The sequence below is a fragment of the Notamacropus eugenii genome, chromosome 4, assembly GCF_028372415.1.
Source record: "Notamacropus eugenii isolate mMacEug1 chromosome 4, mMacEug1.pri_v2, whole genome shotgun sequence".
In the NCBI taxonomy this organism is placed as follows: Eukaryota; Metazoa; Chordata; class Mammalia; order Diprotodontia; family Macropodidae; genus Notamacropus; species Notamacropus eugenii.
Genome location: NC_092875.1, coordinates 121,042,372 through 121,064,061, shown reverse-complemented (window position 1 = coordinate 121,064,061; position 21,690 = coordinate 121,042,372). Strand labels below are relative to the sequence as shown.

Below are 21,690 nucleotides of genomic sequence, written 5' to 3'. Positions count from 1 at the left end.
CATTCCAAACCACTTTGCTTTCTTCCTATTTTATATGTGTGAGTTCATGATCCATTCATAGTTGTGGTTGTGCATTTCCCTTCCTCCTGTCTCTTTGTACTTTCTTTTCCTCTTTGCTTCCTATTTACAAATAAGGTGACAAAAGAGAGGGACTGTGGCTGACACGTGATCTTAGTAACTATTTACTACTTCAGTAATAGGTCTTCTTTTGTCCTACCTAGCTCATGATGCTAAGCTTTTATACCTCCTTCCTTCACTTTAAGCCTCCCTGAAATATGTGAGTTTTGTTTTTCTTATGATTATTTCCTTACCTCTCCTGCCCTCCTATCTTTGATCCTTCTTTATCTCTCCTTTCTGTTTCCCTTTTGAATTTAATATATATTTCTCTCTGTGTGCAATTGTGTTCAATTTCCCTTAATCCTATTCAGATGAAAGTGAGGTTCTTGGGATGTTCTTCGCCTCACCCTTTTCTCCATGACTATACATTCATCATCTCAGGAACCTCTTTTAAACAGTGATTTTTCTTTCTTTCCCAATACAGTAACCACTCCACCTGCTTTTTGCGTTCTCCTAAGATCATTAAAACAAAACAAAACCACCCATAGGCCTTCTGTCATTTTAAGCTTTCTCTATGACCCTTATTAAAGATACTAGGTTTCTGAGAAGACATATTTCTTACCCCCATATGAGCATGTTACCCATTCCTCTCTACATATGACCTTCCAATTAAACAGATCACACCCCATCCATGTACCCAATGTTTCCACTTCCAAAAGCCTACTCAGTTCACGCCTTTTCATTAGGAGAGCTAGAAAAAAATCTCTATTAAAAATCCATTCCTCTCCCCACCCCACCTCCCAGGATTATTTTCAGCTTTGCTGGACAGGTTATCTTTAGTTGTAAATCTTTATATTCCAAGCTCTCTGTTACTTGAAACTGGAAGTTTCTAAGCCTTGTATAATCCTTATTGTAGTGCCTTTCTACCTGAACTTCCTTTTGGCTGCTAGTAGCATGTTTTCTTTGACCTGGAAACTCAGACATTCCTGAGAGTTTGTATTTTGCAGTTTTTTTCTGGAGGTGACTATGAAATTCTTTCTATTTTTACTCTGGGCTCTAGGTCTAAGAGTTCTGGGTAGTGTTCATTGATAATTTCTTGCACTATAGCATGCCTGACTTTTTCTGATCATGGATTTTATACCTCCATGACCTATTTTTCAAGTCAAATGTTTTTGATATTATATCCCTTATATTTTAATTCTTTCATCACACTCCCTATTTTTTTGGTTTCAGTTTGATATCCCTTCTTGTTTCATTGACTTCATGTTCTCTCATTGGCCCATTCAGATTTTCAGGGCATTTCGTTCACAAAGTTTTGGTTATCTTTACTGTTATACCACTGCTGTCTTTCCCCACCACTAAAAAAATAAACAAAATCAAACATCTTTGAGCTGTTGTTCCTATATACAGAGTTTCTCAAAAGTCTTAGTCTTAATGTTGACTAGCTTAAAGAGTCAAAGTAACGTTAAGTTTTAATAGCTTTAAACTTGAAGGAAACCATATGCTTAGTGTCCCTGTGCTCTTGATTCTTATCACCTTCTAGTTGTTCAAGACTCTGCTCAACTGATCTTTCCATCCTAACTCCTTCTCTAATGATACATTCTTCTTCAAGGAGAAGGTATACAGTTCATCCATGCTCAGGATTATTTTGGTTACCACTATGTAAAACTATTTTCTCTTCTCTCTCTTCTGGTGTACTACAAAGGAGTAGTCTATATCCAATGGTTTCACTTTCTCATTACTCATTTTTCCTCCAGTATGTCTGGCATCAGCCCCTGTACTGAAAATCCATCTCTTTAAATGATAACTGTTAGATTCAACCTTGTCCCATCTATAAAACTTGTCATCACCACAGAATACCTACTTCTTCTATTTCCACAACACCAATCTCTCTCCTGGTTCTCTTGATAGTTCTGTGGTTGTTCCTTCCCTTCTTCCTTCCTTTTTCCCTTTCCCTTCTCAATGATCTCCTGGATATTTCTATCTGAATATATACTGATTAATACCTCAAACAGAATACAGTCAAAACAAAACTTATTTTAATATTAACAAAAAGAGTACAGGATATAAAATCAGGATATGAATTCAAATTAAGGCTCTGCTACTATCTCTATGTTTGTGGCAAATCATTTCATCTCTGTGTGCCTCAGATGTCAAAGAAGAGGTAGGGTTCATTACCTCCAAGATCTCTTTTAGTCTAAACCCTGTGATTTTTGATCTTCCTGCAAAATATGCCTCTCCCTATTCCTCCATTTCCATTAAAGTGCACCATTATTACTGTAGGAATCCAACTCAAGGTTTCAGTCATCCTTAACTCTTCTGATCATTTTCTCCAGTGATTCTCCATAATGCCCTCCAGAATAAAATATAAATTCCTACTTGGTTTTTAAAGTCTTCAGTAACCTAGATCCTTCCTGCTTTTCCAACCAGTCTCCTTACTGCCTGCCCACCCCCCAATACTCTGTCATTTAGTGACACTGGCCTCCTTGTTGCTCTCCACAAAAAATACTCCATCTCCTGACTGGGTATTTTCACACACACTGTCACTTCATGCCTAGAACTCTCTCCCTCCTCATCTCCATCTCTTCCCAGCTTCCTTCCAAGCTAAAATCTCACTCTCTACAAGAAGTCCTTGAAGATCCCCCTTAATGCTAGTGCCTTCCCTCTGTTGATTATCTCCAATTTACTCTGTCTGTATCTTGTTTGCTTCCCCCATTAGACTGTGAGCACCTTGAGAGCAGGGACTGTTTTCTTTGTATCCCTAATGCTCAACACGATATCTGACATATAAGTCACTTAATACTTGATGAAAACCTGACTGACACCACATCTAAACAGCTGCTAAGTCTTATTAATCCTACCTCTGCAACATTTATAGCAGCTAGTCCACTTTTTTCTATTCCCACTGCTACCAGAGTAGTCCATGCCCCTGTTGATGCTAGTCCTGTTAATTAAAATGGACTTTCACTGGTTTTGCAGACCTCAGTCTCTCTGTTCTCCAATCTAATGTTCACACTATCTTAATGCAGAGGGTTTATACTTCCTGCCAAACTGTCAGCAGAAGCAGGGCAGAGATTTTATGGTGATTTTTTTTTTTGCACCTTTTTTTTGCATCTTTTGCACCTGGAAAACAAATGGCAAATGTTCCTTGAATATAACTTTTTCAATTCATAAATTAATGTGAACAAGGATTCCTCCAAATCATTCAATATATCAAAAATTTGGGGAAAAAAACCTCAACAATAGTGCTTCAAACCACCAGTGACTAGAGAAATGTAAATTCAAGCATCTCTGAAGATGACAAAAAAGAAAATGGCAAATGTCAGAAGGGCTGTGGGGATACAGGCATATTTATATACTGCTGGAAGAGCTATAAATTGTTTCAGGGGTTCTGAAGAGTGGGGGAGAAAAAAAATTAAAACTCAGAAAAAGTGCCTAATTTTCAATCCACGTTGTTTTGGACACTTAACAAATAAATACCTTGGTTCTCCCCTGAATTAGTCTATGGATGATCCTGAATTAGAAGGAAGGAAACAGATACTGATAGTTATGGATAAACAGAACAAGTTGCCAAAAGGGTAGAACTGTGAAAGGGGCAAAGCAATAGGATAGTGCTAGCTTAGAACCACCTTAAAACATCAGAATTCAGTCTAAGATATGTAGGTCATTTTTGCAAACCATCAAAGGGGAATTTAATTACAATGGAGCATCACCTTTAAGACAGGGTCATGACATTCATAAGTTAAACTCTAGGCTAGTACTGACAGAAATAAAGTTTTTGCAGACTCAAGACTCTGTACTTAATAAAAACTAGTCTGAAAATATTATTAAAAAAAGGTACCTCTTCTGGAAGAGCAGTATGTTGTACATCTGAAGTTGCAAGCAATAAAACTGGAGCAAATGAGGGAATATTCTGTAATAATGTGGTAAAAGTAGCTTTAAGTGTTAATCCAACTGTTTCCCACCACAAGTGGATATGAGGAACATATACTATACTTGGGGCTGTTCTTTTAGCTTCACGGATCACCTAACAGGAGAAAAATTATCATTTTTAGTTACAGAGACAGCATATTTAAAGTGTACTTAACCTTCCAGAAAAACCCATGAACTATAAAATCTTTAATTTTAGGAAATTTCCTCCAATATATTCACATGCAACCATAAATTCTGTCAGGTCTTATTACATAATGTCTTCAATTGCTGTCAAGGGAATAATAAATTTGATAGCAAATTTTAAAGAAGAAAATTCCTATTAAAACCTTCTTATTCAATTAGTTATTAAAATTTTATAATAAATCAAAGTTAGCTTTAACAGCTTTAAAAAGAAACTCAGATCCAAAGATGGAAATTACAAACAAAAAACCCCTATTCATTATTATAATAATTATAGCTAACATCTATAGAATGTTTTATGTTTTACAAAGCACTTATTTCACCATTGTAATAACCATGTGACAGAAGTGCTATTATTATCTCCATTTTACAAAAGAGGAAACTGAGGCTGAAGGATAAGTACTTGCCCAGGGTCACACAGTTATTAAGTATGTACGCCAGGACTAGCATTCAGGTCTTTCTAACTCCAAGTCCAACATTACCATTCCTAGGTGTCACTATGTCAAAGATTGAAATGTTCTAAATTTTTTTCTGCAAGAGACTACTTTAAACATAACACTTATTTTTTTTTTGGTTAACACTGAACTACCTGGGCACATGTTTCCTCAGGTGATGTGGTACTGACTCCAAAAAGAACAGGAAGGTCCAAGGTATATACTGTAAACTTCTCCAAAGCATGAATCACAGCAGGTGCCAAGTGAGAACTCTGCCCAAATCCTGGCTCTCCTACTATCAAGATTCTTGGTCGAAAAGATGTAGGCTGGTGATAAGCATTTCTAAAATGACAGTGAATGTATTCCATCTTTAAAAAATTGCTTCAGTAAATGTTCTAAAACAATAACCCCATCCCCAATTACTGATGTTTGAATATTTGTAATTCAAACGTTTAACTACACTTAGCCCACCTTGACAATTATCACTGCTATATTATCCTTCTCAATTTCTCTGATACAGAGTTTCTCAAAGCAAGCTAATATATAGAAATTTAATAACACTACTATATGTTACTGTATAAATATTGACAACCTTACCATAACTGAATGCATTTTCTAACAGAGGCTAAAAAAGTAATACGAAGTGTACATGATAGATGATATACACACAAGTTTGCATAAACACAAATTCAAGTAAATTCATTGGAATGTAGCTATAAATGGAAATGTTTATATTTAAAATCTATTAGATGTTCTTAGGGTTGCTTTACCATTTAACTTATCAGGTACTTAAGTCAGGTATCAAAGACTCCCTTTGATTTCAACTGAGTCTCAAGAGTGCTAAGTGCATCCTTAACACACAAAAAACCATACCTATTGAGGTGAAGGAAATTAGTATTTTCTTTTGTTTTATTGAAAGGTTTCTGAGAAAGTCCATTTTCATAAACTGAGAGAACTTCATCATCACTATATGCTATATCACTTTCTAGTAGAGGCCCAGGGACATCTACAAAACAAAATATCATATCTCACATTAGTGACTTTACTGGGTAAATTTCAACTGATGGTAAGGCAGACAGCTATTTAGACCAGAGGTTCCATTAAGTTAGCTAAGAATGACATTTAAATTTTAAAATAAAAACTCCAATTTTTATGAAGGCAATAGATGACAAATGATTTATGAAAACATACCACAAACTTTAAATCTGATGGACAGGATCAATTCACAGAAATATAAATCTATTGCACTTTTATACCTTCCTTAAAAAGTGTCATGTTTACAAACAACATTTTTAAAGAGGCTGAAAGGAATGCACTTCACTGGTCACTTAGGTTAACTCATACCTAAAAGAAATTCCTAACAGAACCATCTGATAAGTGGTCACCTAGCCTCTGAATGAAGACCTACAATTAAGGTATTCCATTCTACTTTCTTTGATGTTTTTCCTAACATCAAGCCTAAATTTTCTTCTTTGTAAACTTCCTCCCATTACCTTCTACTGTCAAATATGAGTCTAATCCTCCTTCCTCAGGACAGTTCTTATAATTTCAATACCTATCATGTCTTGATAGGTATTGATCGTGTCTTCTCTAGACTCCTTCTCCATTTCCTTCAACTAATCTTCATATGATATGAACTCAAGGTCCTTCAAATCCAAGACACTTGTTTAAGACTTCATACCTGACTTTGGTCCTTTATTTGCTCCAAGTTCTGCATGTGGAAATACTCTTTGTATGGCTCCTAAGATCTTATGAACAGTGCTTTCAAGGAGAGGTTTCACAATAGCAGACAGTGCCTGTCCCGGTGATGTCACAGCCCTTTGAGAAGCTGGTATTATCTTTTGCATAGCTACTACAAAATCCTTAGCCGAGATATTAATTGATGAGAGATCCAATTGTAGTTTCTCACTACTTGTATATATCTGAGGGTAACGTCTACGTAGAGCACACAGAGCAGCTTCAGAACATATGGACTTAATATCTGCCCCACAGTATCCTATTAAAAAATGTTATCATGAAAAGAGAATAAAAAGAGTTTAAGACAGTTCAATAATACTGTAGTAATATTTTAAGCATAAAAAACATTTCCCTATTTTCCAAGATGAAAGGCATGTGGATAGTTGTAAGCAAAGATTTTGGTTTAATTGTGAAAGAAACTAAATCAATTCCTTTATTTTATGAATGAGGTAAGTAAAGCCTAACAAACAGTGGACATATTCAAAGTCACACATATACAGTGAAACGAGAGCTAATGTTGGCAAGACAAGGAATAAAACAATAAATCGTCTAAAGTTGCCCTCTCATAAACCTTACCTATAATTCAATAATTTATTCTAAACTATATCCACATCTTGGGAAAGAAGGAAATAGCAAAAACTAAAAAGCAGATGACAAATGCAAAGAATCTCCAACACTTATTACAAATTCAAGGTTCAAACAAAATCCCAAAACAACTAAGTCAAAAAACCCAACTGTACAGTGTAATTTATTAAGTATTGTGGTACTCCTTAAAAAAAAAATGTTTACCAACACATTTTTCTGCAAGTTCTTCAAGAAACACATCCAATGGCTTGGGATTCCAATCTCTTGTGTGAATCTTTAGAATTTCTTTTCGAGCCTATAAATAAAACCACTCTTTAAAAAAACTTAAAAGAATAATATCACTTTTCCAAAGACTTTACTGCTAGACATTTTAGAATGGATCCCTTAAACAAAAAATGTTAACTGATGGCTAAAGTGAAGAAATGAAATTAAGGTGAAAAAAGGGGAGGCTGTAGGTATCATTTGTAGTTAATATTATATAAAGAACTTATCACACAGGCCTTCTCTCCATCCTAGTGCTTAATTTCTAATATGATTTTTCTACTAATTCATATTTTCCTCTCTATTTCACATATATTTCAGAGAATTTAAGGAGTCTATCAGAGTTTAAGAAACCTATTTTCACGTTTATACAGTATTTATGATACTAATATACCAGCAAAGTACAAAGATGATACTATTATTTTTAGGAGTGTATTAATTGTTAATCATTTATTCAAGAGTAATGGATTTGCTTTGTCCCCAGGCAATAGATACGTATTTCAAAATGGTTTGCTGAGTTTGATGACTATGTTCATGAAATACTCATTAAATGACTAAAGCCATGAATATGTCCCAATCCAAAGTAAAAAATAAAATTAAAAAAAATTTTAAAAAGAAATAGTCACAGAATCATAGGATTTTGCAGATAAAGAGATTGAAGTTTAAACTTCTTTGTTTTATAAATAAGAAAACTGAAAAAGTATTTCCCACTTTTCTCCAGCAAATTTTAAGTAATCTTAAGTAATTCAATTTTCTCCCAATTATTAGTATCTACTTAACTTAAGGTCATTCTCACATGTTTTTTAATGATCTCCACAATTCAATATCCCTTGTCATCATTTTGGGCAAAATTTTATTCGCCTTCATGACCCCAAGTTCTCAAATTCAGCAACCTCTATATCCAACCTCATTTCAGTGCTTCAGTGATATGGGTACACCTTAACTTCATTCAGAATGTGGACATCACTGGAATTCTGACAACAACCTCATCACGTCACCCCACTTCTCCTACTCTCCTTCAATCCCACTGAATGCATCATTAACTGATTCCTCAACTATTCCCTTCTTTCTCAGTCTATCATCTGTAATCTTGTCTTCACTTACTATCCTACCCTGACTTTCTGTTTCATTTCTCACAAATGTTTATCCCCTCTCAAGTCCTCAATTATTAATTTCCCTAATTAACTTGGCTTTTTGTTTTCTTGAGTGTGGTAGAAAGGATGTCCAGACACATGGTTTCATGTTTGGAAACTCCTACCAGATCAGTAAATCATGTGTAACTTATGAGTTGCATGAAGTTCTGAGAAATTAAATAACCTAACACAGTCACAAAACTGGTACAGTGTGTATATATATATTTATATCTATCTATCTATCTCTCACAACCTAGATCTTTCTTGACTCCTACAATAGCATTCTGTCAGCACACTATGTTGTCTCTGTTTTGCTTTTAACTTTAACTTGCAAACTAATATTAAAATCATTGTACTATATATTATTTGAGAAATCATAAACTGCTAGTTAGAATCACTGTTTTCCAGACATGTATTTTATGTGGGAATTGTTGCATGTTTGCGAAGTGTGCTGGAAATGAATATTGTATTGAAAAACATTTACTAAAGTGAAATGAAATTAATGTTAAGTCCTTACATCTTTATCAGGTAAGCTAAAAAGGAATTCTCTGTCAAATCGGCCAGGTCTTCTTAAAGCAGGATCTATAGAATCCAGTCTATTGGTAGCTCCAATTACAACAATTTCTCCTCTACTATCCAATCCGTCCATGAGTGCTAGTAAGGTAGATACAATGGAACTAAAAAAAAAACAAAATAAAAAGACACACAGAGTAGTATAAAAGTGGAGTAGTTATTAAAGTTGTATGAAATTTCATCTAACAAGTTTTGTTGTCCTTTACAGTTTTTAATCAAGTGTTCTATTTGAAAATTAGCCACTTTAATATATCATGAATTTAAATGAATATATTTTACTCTATAGCTATCTGTTGAATTTTCTAGTAAATTTATCACAATAAAAAACAAACTCTACAAAGAAACAATCACATTAAGAGAAAAACAATTTTTTAATTAAGAAAACATAAGTGAATTTTTTTTGACCAAAAAGCATTTGCTGAACAAAATTTTTTCCCCTCAACATGCCAAAAATACAATTCCTGATCCAGAACATGGTTTCAATTAAGTCATAAAAAGAAACAACAATGTTATAAAAACGAAGATACAACTATAAATATCTATAATAATTAAAGAGCAATTGACTGGGAAGAAGGAATCCTAGGATTGCTAGTTGTGGCTCTGCCAATTACTGGTTGCGTGATAGCTGGTAAACCACTTAAAATGTTCAGAAACGTCAAAGAAAGAGAACTTAAGAATCACTGGACTCTGAAAATCATGATAAAAAAAAAGCCTGGACATTACATTTCAAGAAATCATAATGAAAACTGGTCATTAAGACCAAATGGTAATGCAAAGGTAGTAAAAATCTACTTATTTTGTGAAATGCACTCCAAAAGTTAGTTCCAGAAATGTCACAAAATCTTAAGCTCCCCATATCAAAGAAAAGTCCAGAAAGCAGTTCATGTATCTAGACACTACTTTAAGGATCACCTAAGAATTCAAAACTTCTACTATAAATGAGTTATTTTAGAATATAGTATCATGAAAAGCAAAAGACATAGGCTTATAACCAAGAATAACTTACCCAGCTAAGTTGAGTATAATCCTACAGGGGGTGAAAACAGACTTTTAATGTAACGGACAGTTTTCAAGTATATTTGATGAAAACATGAGAGTTGAGTAGGAACTTTGATATACAAAAGAGTCCACCAAAATCTAGAAAGGAAATTTTACTTAAGCAACTGCAGGGAGCTGTATGATGATGCAGTGCTAACATTTTAATAGATGGAGATGAAATGATTGTTAATATTTTCAAAAGGTATCAGGGAATGGTATCAGGGAATTAAACAAGAAAAGTAAGTTCTGTGGGAGAAATGACTGCTCTGAGGTTTTAAACAGAAAGAAAAGGGAAGGAAAAAAGTCATATATTAGTATACAAATTAGACAGAAGAGGGGTAAAACCTACCTTTTGTCAAAATTGGAGTAAGAAGAATAATATACAAATATGGAGGAATGAGTGGGCAAGTGTTAAAACAGGGGGTAATATCGGGCAAGGAATAGTCAAATGCAAAACAAACATCCTGCCCTGGAGGGATTAAAACTTAAAAAAGAAAAGAACCAAAATCTAAGAAGGTTCCTTAGATGGTTACTTAACACAATAGAGGAATGGATAAAAAAGAACTCTGGTATATCAATGTACTATATATACTATATGACATATAATGTATTTTGTGTTTTTAAGAAATGACCAAAGAAATTATTTCAGACAATTCTGGGTAATACGAACTGAAGTAGAACCAGGAGAACAATTTCTATAAGAACAATATTGTATAAAGAAAAAGAAAACAACTTTGAAAGACTGAAGAACTCTAGTCAGTATAATGACCAACTGTGTCTCCAATGGGGCTGTGATGAAGCATATTGTTACTTCCCTCTTGACAGAAATGCGATGAACAACAAAGTGTAGAAAGAGACATATTTTTGGACATGATCATGCTGTGGGTTTGTTTTGCTTGACTATGCTTATTTATTACAAGGGTTTTCTTTCTCTCATTTTCTCAATTTTTAATTGGGAGGAACAGGAGGAGTAGGAAGACTGATGCCAAAAAAAGGCCATTGTAGTATTTTTTAAAATGCAAAGAAAAGAACAGAATGTAATTCAGAAGGGATTAGACAAGCAAGGAATTTGAAAAGTAATGAGTAGAATTTATTGTGAATGTGTATATTTTTAAAAGTTGTATAAAAAAAGATATTCATGGTATCATATAGAATCTTTTGTATTCTGTTATTTATGTGTAAATGCTCTTTGTATTCTATTTCTCTTCAGAATAATGTTTTAAAAAAACTAAAAATATAAAAGTGCTAAGACTAATTTGTATGGAAATGCTAAGGTCACAAGAGTATACTGGATGCATAAGCCTTACTGCCTTTGGACATCAGTTGACTGGGAATATGGCAATCAAATAAGGTGAGAAGTAATGGAATTCATTAGGCACCAGCAGAATACTAATGTAGACACTAATATATGAAAAGGTTTAATGCAGAAAATTCCTTGTATAAAAATCCTACCTGTGAATTTGATCTTGTCTGCTTGATCGAACAGGAGCCAGACCATCAATTTCATCAAAGAAAATAATGGAAGGACGCATCTGATAAGCCTACAAGGCAAATTCAGTATTATTGATGTTAACACAAACTATTAGGAACATATAAATATAAATTTAATCTCCATTTTAGTCAAATTTCTGCTGAGCTTTAATTTAGCACTGAATAATCGTATAAATCAAATTAAAATTCAAGAGCTTACTTTTGGTAAACAGGAAAAGATAGTCAGATTTCTAGGAAATGAATTATAAATACTTGTTCAATTTTATACGTACCACCCATTAATGATATATGATATTACTGTCTTCATGTAAAAATTCAGTTTCTATTTTGTTAATAATATATTCATTCAAATATTAAAGTATTCTACTATTTATCCAATTTCAAAGACTGTACGAAAGTCCCTCCCTCCACCCCCATGTAATACAGTACTGGATATAGATTAACCTAATTTTCTTACCTGATCAAATAATAAACGTAGTTGTCGTTCAGATTCCCCTACCCATTTACTCAAACAATCAGCACCTTTCCTCATAAAAAAGGCCACTCTTTTATCACCTTGACTGCATTCATTAGCTAGTGCTCGGGCAACAAGTGTCTTTCCAGTTCCAGGAGGGCCATAGAACAAGCAACCCCTATAAAACAGTATATTTTAAATGTCAAGACAAATCACAAATTGAAAATGTAACATGATGACAGACATTTCACGAGTTTACTTAATGAACAAGCAAATAATCAAAGAATTACAACTCAATTGTACTGAGCATTCACTAAATTATATGTAAACTTTATAAATCTATTTTTTTAGTTTTTGCAAGTATGCTTTATCGTAAGAGAGTGTTATTATTGTGAGATTTCAACCTGTAATTTACAGAAATTATAAATAACCAAACTGATATATATTGTGAATCTCTGAAAAATTATACATTCACATATCACAATTAAGCTGTCCTGAAAATAAAAACAACTACATAAGAAGTAGAACATATTCATAGCAATCAAGTGGAAATGCAGAAAGCTGTGCAGGAGTATAAACTATATAAATTAAGTACTATCACTTTGGTAGTACAAAAGCACAAATTTCAGAATGGAGCAAAATGTGATCATAAACTAAAAATGTCTTTCACATTGCACAGATTTTCATACTTTTTCAATGTATTGATCAGTTATGCTGATTATTTTCCTTTTTTTCTTTTTATTTTATGTGATGACTCTCTGGAAAGGGGAAGGGAAGGGATAGTGGGGGAAAGTATGATGTGAAAAAAAAGACATTAATAAAAGCTTATTAAAAAACTGACATAACCACTAGGAAATAAATGGCTGGCCTGGCCCTTGAATTCTTTTTTTAAAAGTAACAAGTCATGCCAAATGAACCTCATATCCTTTATGGCAATAACCCAAACTAATAGATGAGGGGAAAGCTATGGATATAGTTTCATTTAGATCTTAGCAAAAGCACCTAATTCAGGATCTCATATTCTTCTCATAGGGAAGGTAGAGAGAGATGGGTTAGACAATTATATGTCAGATTCATAATTTGTTTGATGGACACATTCAAAGAACAGTTAACAGTTCAATGTCAACTTGGCATGAGAACTTCAGTGTAGTACTCCAGGGATTTGTGCTTGATTTTGTACCATATAACATTTTTATCAGTAACTTACAGAAAGGCACAAATAGTATATGTTTATAACCTACTAGCTGTTAAGTTCTGTCTGACTTGAGTTTCCTCATCTGCAAAAAGATAACAATAGCACCTAGCTCCCAGGGCTGTTGTGACAAGTATTTGTAAAGCATTTTGCTAACCCCAAAGTACTATGAAAATGCTAGCATATTTTATGATAGAAAGGTAGTAGGGAAAGCTAACACACTGAATGGCAGAGATCAGAACACTAAGCTAAAAGTAAGATTGAAAAGGGAATAATGTAAAATCTCTTGAGAACCAAAAAATTATATTTCACAAGTAAAATATGGAGAAGGAATGGACAAAAGCAGATGTTTTCAGAAATATCTGGAGTTTTTAGTGGGAAGTGCAATATTTTTTTGTTGGTTAGTCATGTCTGACTCTCCATCACCCCTATTTGGAGTTTTCTTGGCCAAGATACTGGAACAGACTGCCATTTCCTTCTCCAGCTCATTTTACAGATGAGGAAACTGAGGCAAACAGGATTAAGTGACTTGCATAGTCAGACATCTAGTAACTGAAGTGGCATTTGAATTCAGGTCTCTTTCTGACTCTGGGGACAGAGCTCTATTCATTATGCTACTACCTAGCTGCCCAAGTGCATTGTTAATGTATTTCTGCTTAATTTGAAGATCTTTCTCACCCATTCATAGGACCATGTGACCTGCTTAAATAACATGAAAGTCCAAGTCACAAGTGGTGGGAGGAGCCTGTTGAATGGGTAGAACAGGAAGGGTGGAGCAGAACTCAGAGGAAGCTGGTGAGAGCAGATAGGGCAGAGGAGAGGACTCAGGCAGGCACAACTAGGCTTGTGAATGTTTGTGGGAAGGCCTCAGGGAGGAGGGGGGGGGGGGGGAGAGGCTTGGGAATGGTTTTGTTCCCTGCAGGGCCAATGTGTATCGACTTCTTAGTTAAAATGATGGATTTGGCTTTCTGGTGTCTGAATAAATGTTTTTCTTCTGCCTTCTGTATGGAGAGTTTGTTACACTTTGTGGTCCTGAACTACACCAGCATATTCATAGTCACGTTGGTGCTGTGAATACTGCCTTGACAAAACACCAAGTTCAAACTTACTCAGCAGTCAAACAAGGCAGCTAAGTCAACAAGCATTTATTAAGTGCCAGGCATTATGCTAAGTGCTAGGAATAAAAATGTAAGCATATCCACTGTCCCTGACTCCAAGAGGCTTACATTCTAATAGGGGATGACATGGAAAAAGCAAGCTGAAAAGGTTGGCCTGGGGGGTGGTGGAGAAGAAGAGAGAGACAGAAGGCAAAGATGAGGGGGAGTGGGTCTGCCAGCACAGAAGAGAGCCAAGAGCATACAGACTAGAGGGCAATGAAGATCTGGCTGACCTGAGCCTCCTACTTAAAATGGAAATTTTGAGAGAAAGTAGGGACATAGATCGAGAATAGCAGAGACAAGGGGAGAGGCAGAGGCTACTTCTAATGTGTGAAGTTCAGGGATGGACTGAGCTTTCTAGGGTAAAGAAGTTTCTAGGGCATTCTACAGAAAATCTGGGGAAGTCAGCAAGAGTACATACAACCAAAGAGAAATAAAATATAAATAGCATGGGTATAAATTCAGAATCTGTGGGAAACATGAATAACAAAGCTGCATGTGACTGAAGTCATGAGGACAGTCATAGGATCATAGATTCAGAGGTGAAAGGGATTACAAATAACCTAATCAAAGCCCTTCCTGAGGTGCAGAGAGGTTAAATGACCTGCTAAAGCCACCAAGGAAATAAGGAGGTATGCATTATATCATCTCTCCAAAAAGATAACAGATCCTGTCACAGAGGAGGTCTCAGTCTGGGAGTTTTAAAACAGCTGCTTAAGCAGGCTCCAACAAAAATACTTCAACCCCATAAAGACTTTAAAAAGAAGATGGGCACGGCCAAGGCTTAAATTATCTTGCTCCTTTCAGGCCTATGCACAAAGTTTCAACAGCAGTTCACTACCTTTCTTGGTAATATTATAGCAGTTTTCTTTACCTGAAAACACAAGTGTGAGAGAAAATTTCCACAGAGTTACTAATTGATGAAGTCACTGAGAATAAGTCAGATAATAAGAAATCTAGCAATCCAATCAGGAGACAGACAGTAGCCTTCAGAAAATTACAAAGTTCTTGATAAAGGGGACCAAATCTAAAGCTAGTCAGGGAAAATGACCTAGAATAACCGGGAGCAAGTTTTTCTTCACTGTGCTTGCTTAGCGAACCTCATGCATATAAACAGACACACCCCGCATAAAATTATTCCTCTATTTTCTGATCATGGGCCTTATGTTCAAGCATGTTTGGGAGAGGGGATCACAGTAAGGGTTATTACGTAATGGGAATGTAGGAAAGGTGGTGACCTAATGGAGAATGGACCAATCCATCTCCTAATGGGAGGATCTGTCCTGAACTAACACATTATAAGAATGCTTTCACTTCTGTATCCAGCACTCCCTCCTCCTGAAAAGGGGGTTGGAATGTGCTTTGGCCAAGGTGTTCAATTCCTCTGAACTCTACTGTAATAAATTTTCCTCCACACCTTTTTGTGTGTCAAGCGTGTTTCTAACACAAGCTAACAACATTACCTTGGGGGCTGAATTTTAAATCTTTCAAAGACTTCTGGATAAAGCAATGGAAAGACCACCATCTCTTTTAGAGCTGCAATATGGTTTGAAAGTCCACCAACACTATCGAATCGTACCTAAAAGGGAAGGAGTTCAGCAGTTAATTATACCCAAATTCCAAAAGAAAACAGAACAACTCACTGACACAAAATGTCATGTACTGGTCCTAATATACATAAATACCTCAGGAGCACTGATAGATTGCAGTACTAAAAACAATACAAATAAGTGGTGCATAAAAGTTTAAGTTGGTTTCTAGGTCAGTTCTGCTTTTTTTGCAACTATGTATTCTATGTGAACAGGCATATTTAAAACCAGAAGTTCTACAGTCAGTTCTGCAATAATGTCCATTTTGAAAATGTGAATTTGTTCCCAACACAATGGATACATTACAGAACTATTTTGAGTATAATTCAATTTAGAGTTTACTTCTGGGTAATTTCTTCTGTGAGAACCAGCAAGAAAATCAGAAAATTGTACCACTTCACAATAACCCACAAACTGCAATCTTCCTGACACCCACTTCCAGAGCAAACTCCAGGCTTTTATCAAGCTAAAGGGTTACTTTTATTATTTATCTTCTGGGATGGTAGGAGCTATGGGCAGAGAAGAGCTGGTGCGAGCCACCGTCATCCTACACTCTCCTGCACAATGGCCTTGTTGCAGTCTGCCCAACTCACTCATGCATCAGTCCAAAGTATAAGATATGGACACTACTGTAGTTTTTATATATTTCTTAATCATTTAAGACATCTAAAACTGTACTGCTTTTTAAAATTAGGTTATCTTTTTAAAAAATGTCACTGAAAGTTTACGAGCACTGTGAGCCCCAGCCTCATTTTCCCCATGAACTCTTGATTTTTATTGCACAATTTTGCATAGCATTGTTTTGGGTTTTTTTTGGTAGGGGGAACTACACAAGTTCCATTATAGCAGAACTGTCCATTTTATACATGTCGCATTCAACACTCACTGAAGAATCTATTTGCATTGGATCAACATCAGCCAAGCTTGCACCAATTTTCATTCGATCTTTATGAATTCCTTTTAACTCATCTTTTCGGAAGTTCAATGGAAGGCACCTATTTTAAAAAACAACACCATTATATAATAAAGTCATTGCTTAGATGACAAAAAAATTTTAAACTACACAAGATTATAGCACTTTTGAAGTAGATGGAATCTTAACCATTTAACCCCTTTATTTTACTATTCGGATATTAAGGCTCAGAGAAAATATTAATTTTTTAAACTGTATGATTAGATCATGGATAAATATCATTTCCTTCAGATATAATGATCCCAAGGAAGTTATCTACTACATGGAGACACTGTTCTAACTGTACTAAACCCTAGAGTTATTTTAATTAGTGTATAATTCATTTTATTCAGAGTATTCCTTAATTTAGAATTCCTGAAGATACACTCCTATTGATAAAACTAAAACAATTTTTTGTTATTCAACCGAAGGACAGTGTAGATATGAAATTTTAAAAATACTTACTCTGGCTTTGAAATACACACACACACACACACAATTGAATATAGAAAAAGTTTATTTTCTGACAAGTTAGTTAACCATATTATGTAAAATTATCCCAAACTGGCAATTTAATCCAATTTAACATTCACTTGGCACATCCTATAGTCAATCTCACTATCCTGTCCCCACTTTTTCCTTGAATTTCAAAGTACAACAATCTGGTATCTTTAAACATTAACTGGAACAGGGAAGTTAGTTTCAATTTTGCTTTTATAAAAGATCTTCTCAACAGAAAATAATGTTGAGCTCTTAATGAAACTATAATTAAGCAGATTAGATTTTGGTGCCAGCAAACTATAGTAACGAAAAATCTTGATGAGAAGCAGGGCATGAACAAGTCAAAAGTAACAGAATTTGGAGCTTCTGAGAATCATATCCAAACAACACTGTAACCTCCTAAAACAAAATGAGAAAAATATGAAGGTCATATCTGCAAACGAATCAATTTATTCTACTCCAAATCTACGTGCATTTCATGAGGTGATACTCTAACTTTGTTTTGTTTTCTTCTATACAAGGAGGCTTAACTGATGATGATTTAATACTTATATCACTTACCTTCTAATAGATATATTGCGGCTTCTTTTCCTTCGCCTCTCAAAATGTTGTTCATCATCAGAAGAGGAAGAAGATGTAGAATCACTATTATGGATTGCATGCCTTCGCCTTAAATATTACATTAAGAAAAAAAGACTGAAGTCATGTTGAATAAAGGGAAAAAAGTCAATCAATAAACTTTTAAGGGACTACTATGTGCAGGCATTGTATTAGATCCTGGAATCAAAGGTAAGGAAAAACCCAACAAAACTAGATAAGCCCTATCACAATCCAATAAAATGGAAACAAATTTACATAAACTTGAATATGTTTGTCAAATAAATTAAAAAACTTTCAATATCTGATTATCTAACATATCAAGATAAACTGACTTACCTTCTACTATAAATATATTCTTGCTTATCAAGTCATCATATTTGTCTTGGCATAAAAAGGTTTTCTGGGACATCTTCAAACTGAACATCTTAAATGTTACCGATATTTACTAATAATATTTAGATAAAAAATAAATTCTTTTTATTTGGGAAACTGCTGATTAGATTTGCTACAAATTTGTGTAATTAAATCTCAACAGGGTGCTCACTGTAGAGATCTCTCTATTCTATTCTAGAATACCTCCCTATTCGGGCAGCTAGGTGATGCAATGGATAGAGGAGTCAGGAGGACCTGAGTTCAAATCTCACTTCAGACACTTGACACTCACTAGCTGTCTGACCTTGGGCAAGTCACTTAACCTCAATTACCTCATCCTGAGTCATCTCTAGTCATCCTGACGAGTATCTGGTCACTAGATTAAGATGGTTCTGGAGAAGTGAGGCTGGTGACCTGCACAGCCCTCCCTCACTCAAAACAAAGTCAAGTGCAAGTCATGTCATTACTTCTCTAACGGCATGGTCTTCTTTGGCAATGAAGGACAAACACACCTCCCTATTCTATTCACTATTTCACTTGCCACAGTAGCCTTCCCAAACCTTTTAAATCCTCCTGAAACTTTCTGTAGCTTCTCTTCCCATTCCCCTCTAACCTGAGACTCTTGTCTTATATTTCCTTGAAAAACTTAGTAAGAACTGGAAATTGCAGGGATGCCCATTAACTGGGGAATGGCTGAACAAGTATATGACTGCAATGGAACAGTACTGTGCTCTAAGAAATGATGAGCTCAATGATTTTAGAAAAACATGGAAAGACTTGTATGAAATAATGAAGACTGAAATGAGCAGAACCATGAGAACACTGTACACAGTTAACAGCAATATTATTTTAAGAACTCTGAGCAAATAAATTATTTTATTATAAATACTCAAATTAGCTATAAAGAACATACGAAGAAAGATGCTACCTGCATCCAGAGAAAGAACCGATAAATAGAAGTATGCATAGAACTACTTTACACACCCACACACCCATTTGTGTTTAATGGTAGCCATCTCTAGGGTGAGGGGGGGAAGAAAAATATTTACATCATGATTTTGTTGTGTATTTGAAAGGAATAGCAAGTTGTGTGTAATAGATCTGCACTTTCATATGCAGCATTTTTTATTGTACGATGTTATGGAAATGCTTGCTTGTTTTACTCCAAAATTAAAAAGACAAATGCAAAAAAGGGAAAAACTTAGTAATTTGTTGAGAGCTTCCTCTTTTGCCTTGTTCCTCATCTCAAAACACCCTCTTCCCTTATCATCTCCTCCACCCACCTCAGGGGAAAAAGTGGTCCTTCTTGTCAAGATGCACATGCACAACTGATGCTATTCCACCCCATCTTGTGTACCTGAATATTCTGCTGAAATCATTAAATTAAAAAAAAATTTTTTTAAAGCTAAGTAAGATCATGTGGCAAGGAAGTCTAAAAGGAAGGATGGCTCAAATTATATTCACATAATATGTATACATACTGCATATGTATTACACAATAACAATCCATGGAATATATAATAATCAAAAAATATTCACAATGACAAAGGAGGAAAGGGAAGATACTTAAAGAAAACATGGCTACACAAGAAATTAGAAGGATAAAGTGCTAAGAGAGATGAAAACTGATTTTTTAAAAAGTTATGTTGGGTACAAGTAGGAGGAAAAGGACTATTTGGGATTGAAGGGATTAACTACAATGACATTAAAGAGATAGTACAACTTTATAACATTCAATTCCAATTTTGTTTTAGTCTCTTAGCAAGAAAGACTTTCTTCAAAAGATGACTAAAAAGGAATGAATTTTTCAAAATTATTAAACGTTTACTAAATTGCTATGCATTTTGCTAAATGCTAGGAATAAAAACCAAACAAAAACCCAATCCTCTCTACTAAAAAACAAAAATGTACAACAACATGATCAAAACACAAAACAGTATCTGCCTAAAGAAGTTTATCTTCTAATGAAGAAAGCAAATTATAAGAGACTGGTAACTAGGGAAGTGTTTTGGTGAGGTAAAAAGAAAAAGAAGAAGAGATAACAGGTTAAGAGTATGATGTTTTAAAGTATAGGCTGGGTGGTATGTGAAACTAATGAGTGGACTGCCTTCTCCAGAGACTGGAGGAGACCTGGAATTTAGAAGACTCAGATACTGTGGCCCAGGATTATGAAGATATTAAAAAAAAAGTTAATTTTAAAAAACTTAATGGTTAAGATTAGACAAATCACACAACATCCCAGCTTTGGCACTTCCTGAGTGTTCGAGTAAATCATCACTAGCTCCTGGGTCTCAGATACTCATCTATAAAATGAGAAGATAGGTATAGATGATGTCTAATGTCTCTTCTAGTACTAAGTGTATTATGTCTTAGGACACTGAAAATACTTGCACACATAAATGACATCACAAAAAATGGGATAAGTGTCTGGGGCCAAGAGAACAATGAATACCTTAGTTTTCAAAAAGTAAGAAAAGGTAAATTCTGACAACTAGATACTAGTGGATTTTACATATTCCCAGCAAAATTCTTGGCAAATTATTACAACAAATGATCTGAGATTGCTTGAATAGTGTGAATTTACTGAAAGTAAGTCGTGTCAAATTAACTTCCTTTCTTTTTATCTTTCTGAAAGATTTATGTCTGTGATTCCAATCAAGGCAATAGAGGAAGACCAATTTTTTAAAAAGCGGGGGGAGAAATAGAGAAAATAATCAAGGGACTAAGAAAAGTCCCCTTAACTCTTGCTGCCTGCCACTTTGAAACTTCTTCCTGTCTTCATCCATCCATACTATAAGAACAATGAAGGCTAGATGCAGAAGCACTGACTTTTAACCTCCGTTCCACCACTTAGCTGAATGTTCTTGGGTAAGTCATTTAATCTGAACTTCAGCTCTTCACCTATAAAATAAGAATATTCTTGAACTATTTTAGTTTAGTTATAACAATTATGAGAATTTATATAAAATGCACTGCAATAGATAACACAAAATTTTTAAAAATAAGCTACTCTGGTAACTATTCCCTTCTGTCTCAGCAGTATCTGCATATTCCCCAAACAAATCCCTCCATCTGTACCCTCAATTCTATCTCCTCAAACATGAACTCCATCAGTTGTTCTCTCTATAGCATCTCTAGTTTCTTAGTAACAGTGTTAGCAAAGTGCTTTAAAAATATCTCATTTGAGTCTCTCAATAATCCTAACTAGGTGCTATTATTATCTCCCTCTTACAGAAGAAACTGAGGGAGAGGTTAAGTGGCTTGCCCAGGGTGTCTGAGGCCTAATCTGGATTCAGGTCTTCCTAACTCCAGGTCCAGTGCTGCATTTGACACTGTAGATTCTTCTCCTCCTTTGGCTTCCTTAAAGGTATTTCCCAGTTTTCTTTTTATCTCTAATTGTTTCTACCTTAGTCTTCCTCAGTAGATTGTCTTCTTACCTCCTTAAAAGAAG

At 34.8% G+C, this 21,690-nt stretch overlaps 1 protein-coding gene and 1 long non-coding RNA gene across 2 annotated transcripts in view; one reads left to right on the top strand and one right to left on the bottom strand.

The window, feature by feature from the left end:
- Window positions 1–11,223, top strand: part of LOC140500546 (uncharacterized) — a 76,530-nt gene extending 65,307 nt beyond the window's left edge. Inside the window, exon 3 of the long non-coding RNA XR_011965784.1 lies at window positions 11,142–11,223. This is a non-coding gene — a long non-coding RNA (uncharacterized lncRNA). The remainder of the gene's footprint in view (window positions 1–11,141) is intronic.
- The window catches only part of ATAD2 (ATPase family AAA domain containing 2), an 87,828-nt gene that overhangs the window by 38,475 nt on the left and 27,663 nt on the right, over window positions 1–21,690 (bottom strand). The window contains exons 9-19 of the mRNA XM_072603154.1: window positions 17,829–17,936; window positions 16,701–16,809; window positions 15,689–15,804; window positions 11,880–12,054; window positions 11,384–11,472; window positions 8,838–8,997; window positions 7,131–7,221; window positions 6,286–6,600; window positions 5,478–5,610; window positions 4,760–4,946; window positions 3,899–4,084 (exon numbers count right to left, since the gene is read on the bottom strand). Coding sequence (XP_072459255.1) covers window positions 3,899–4,084; window positions 4,760–4,946; window positions 5,478–5,610; window positions 6,286–6,600; window positions 7,131–7,221; window positions 8,838–8,997; window positions 11,384–11,472; window positions 11,880–12,054; window positions 15,689–15,804; window positions 16,701–16,809; window positions 17,829–17,936 — 1,669 coding nt within the window. The remainder of the gene's footprint in view (window positions 1–3,898; window positions 4,085–4,759; window positions 4,947–5,477; window positions 5,611–6,285; window positions 6,601–7,130; window positions 7,222–8,837; window positions 8,998–11,383; window positions 11,473–11,879; window positions 12,055–15,688; window positions 15,805–16,700; window positions 16,810–17,828; window positions 17,937–21,690) is intronic.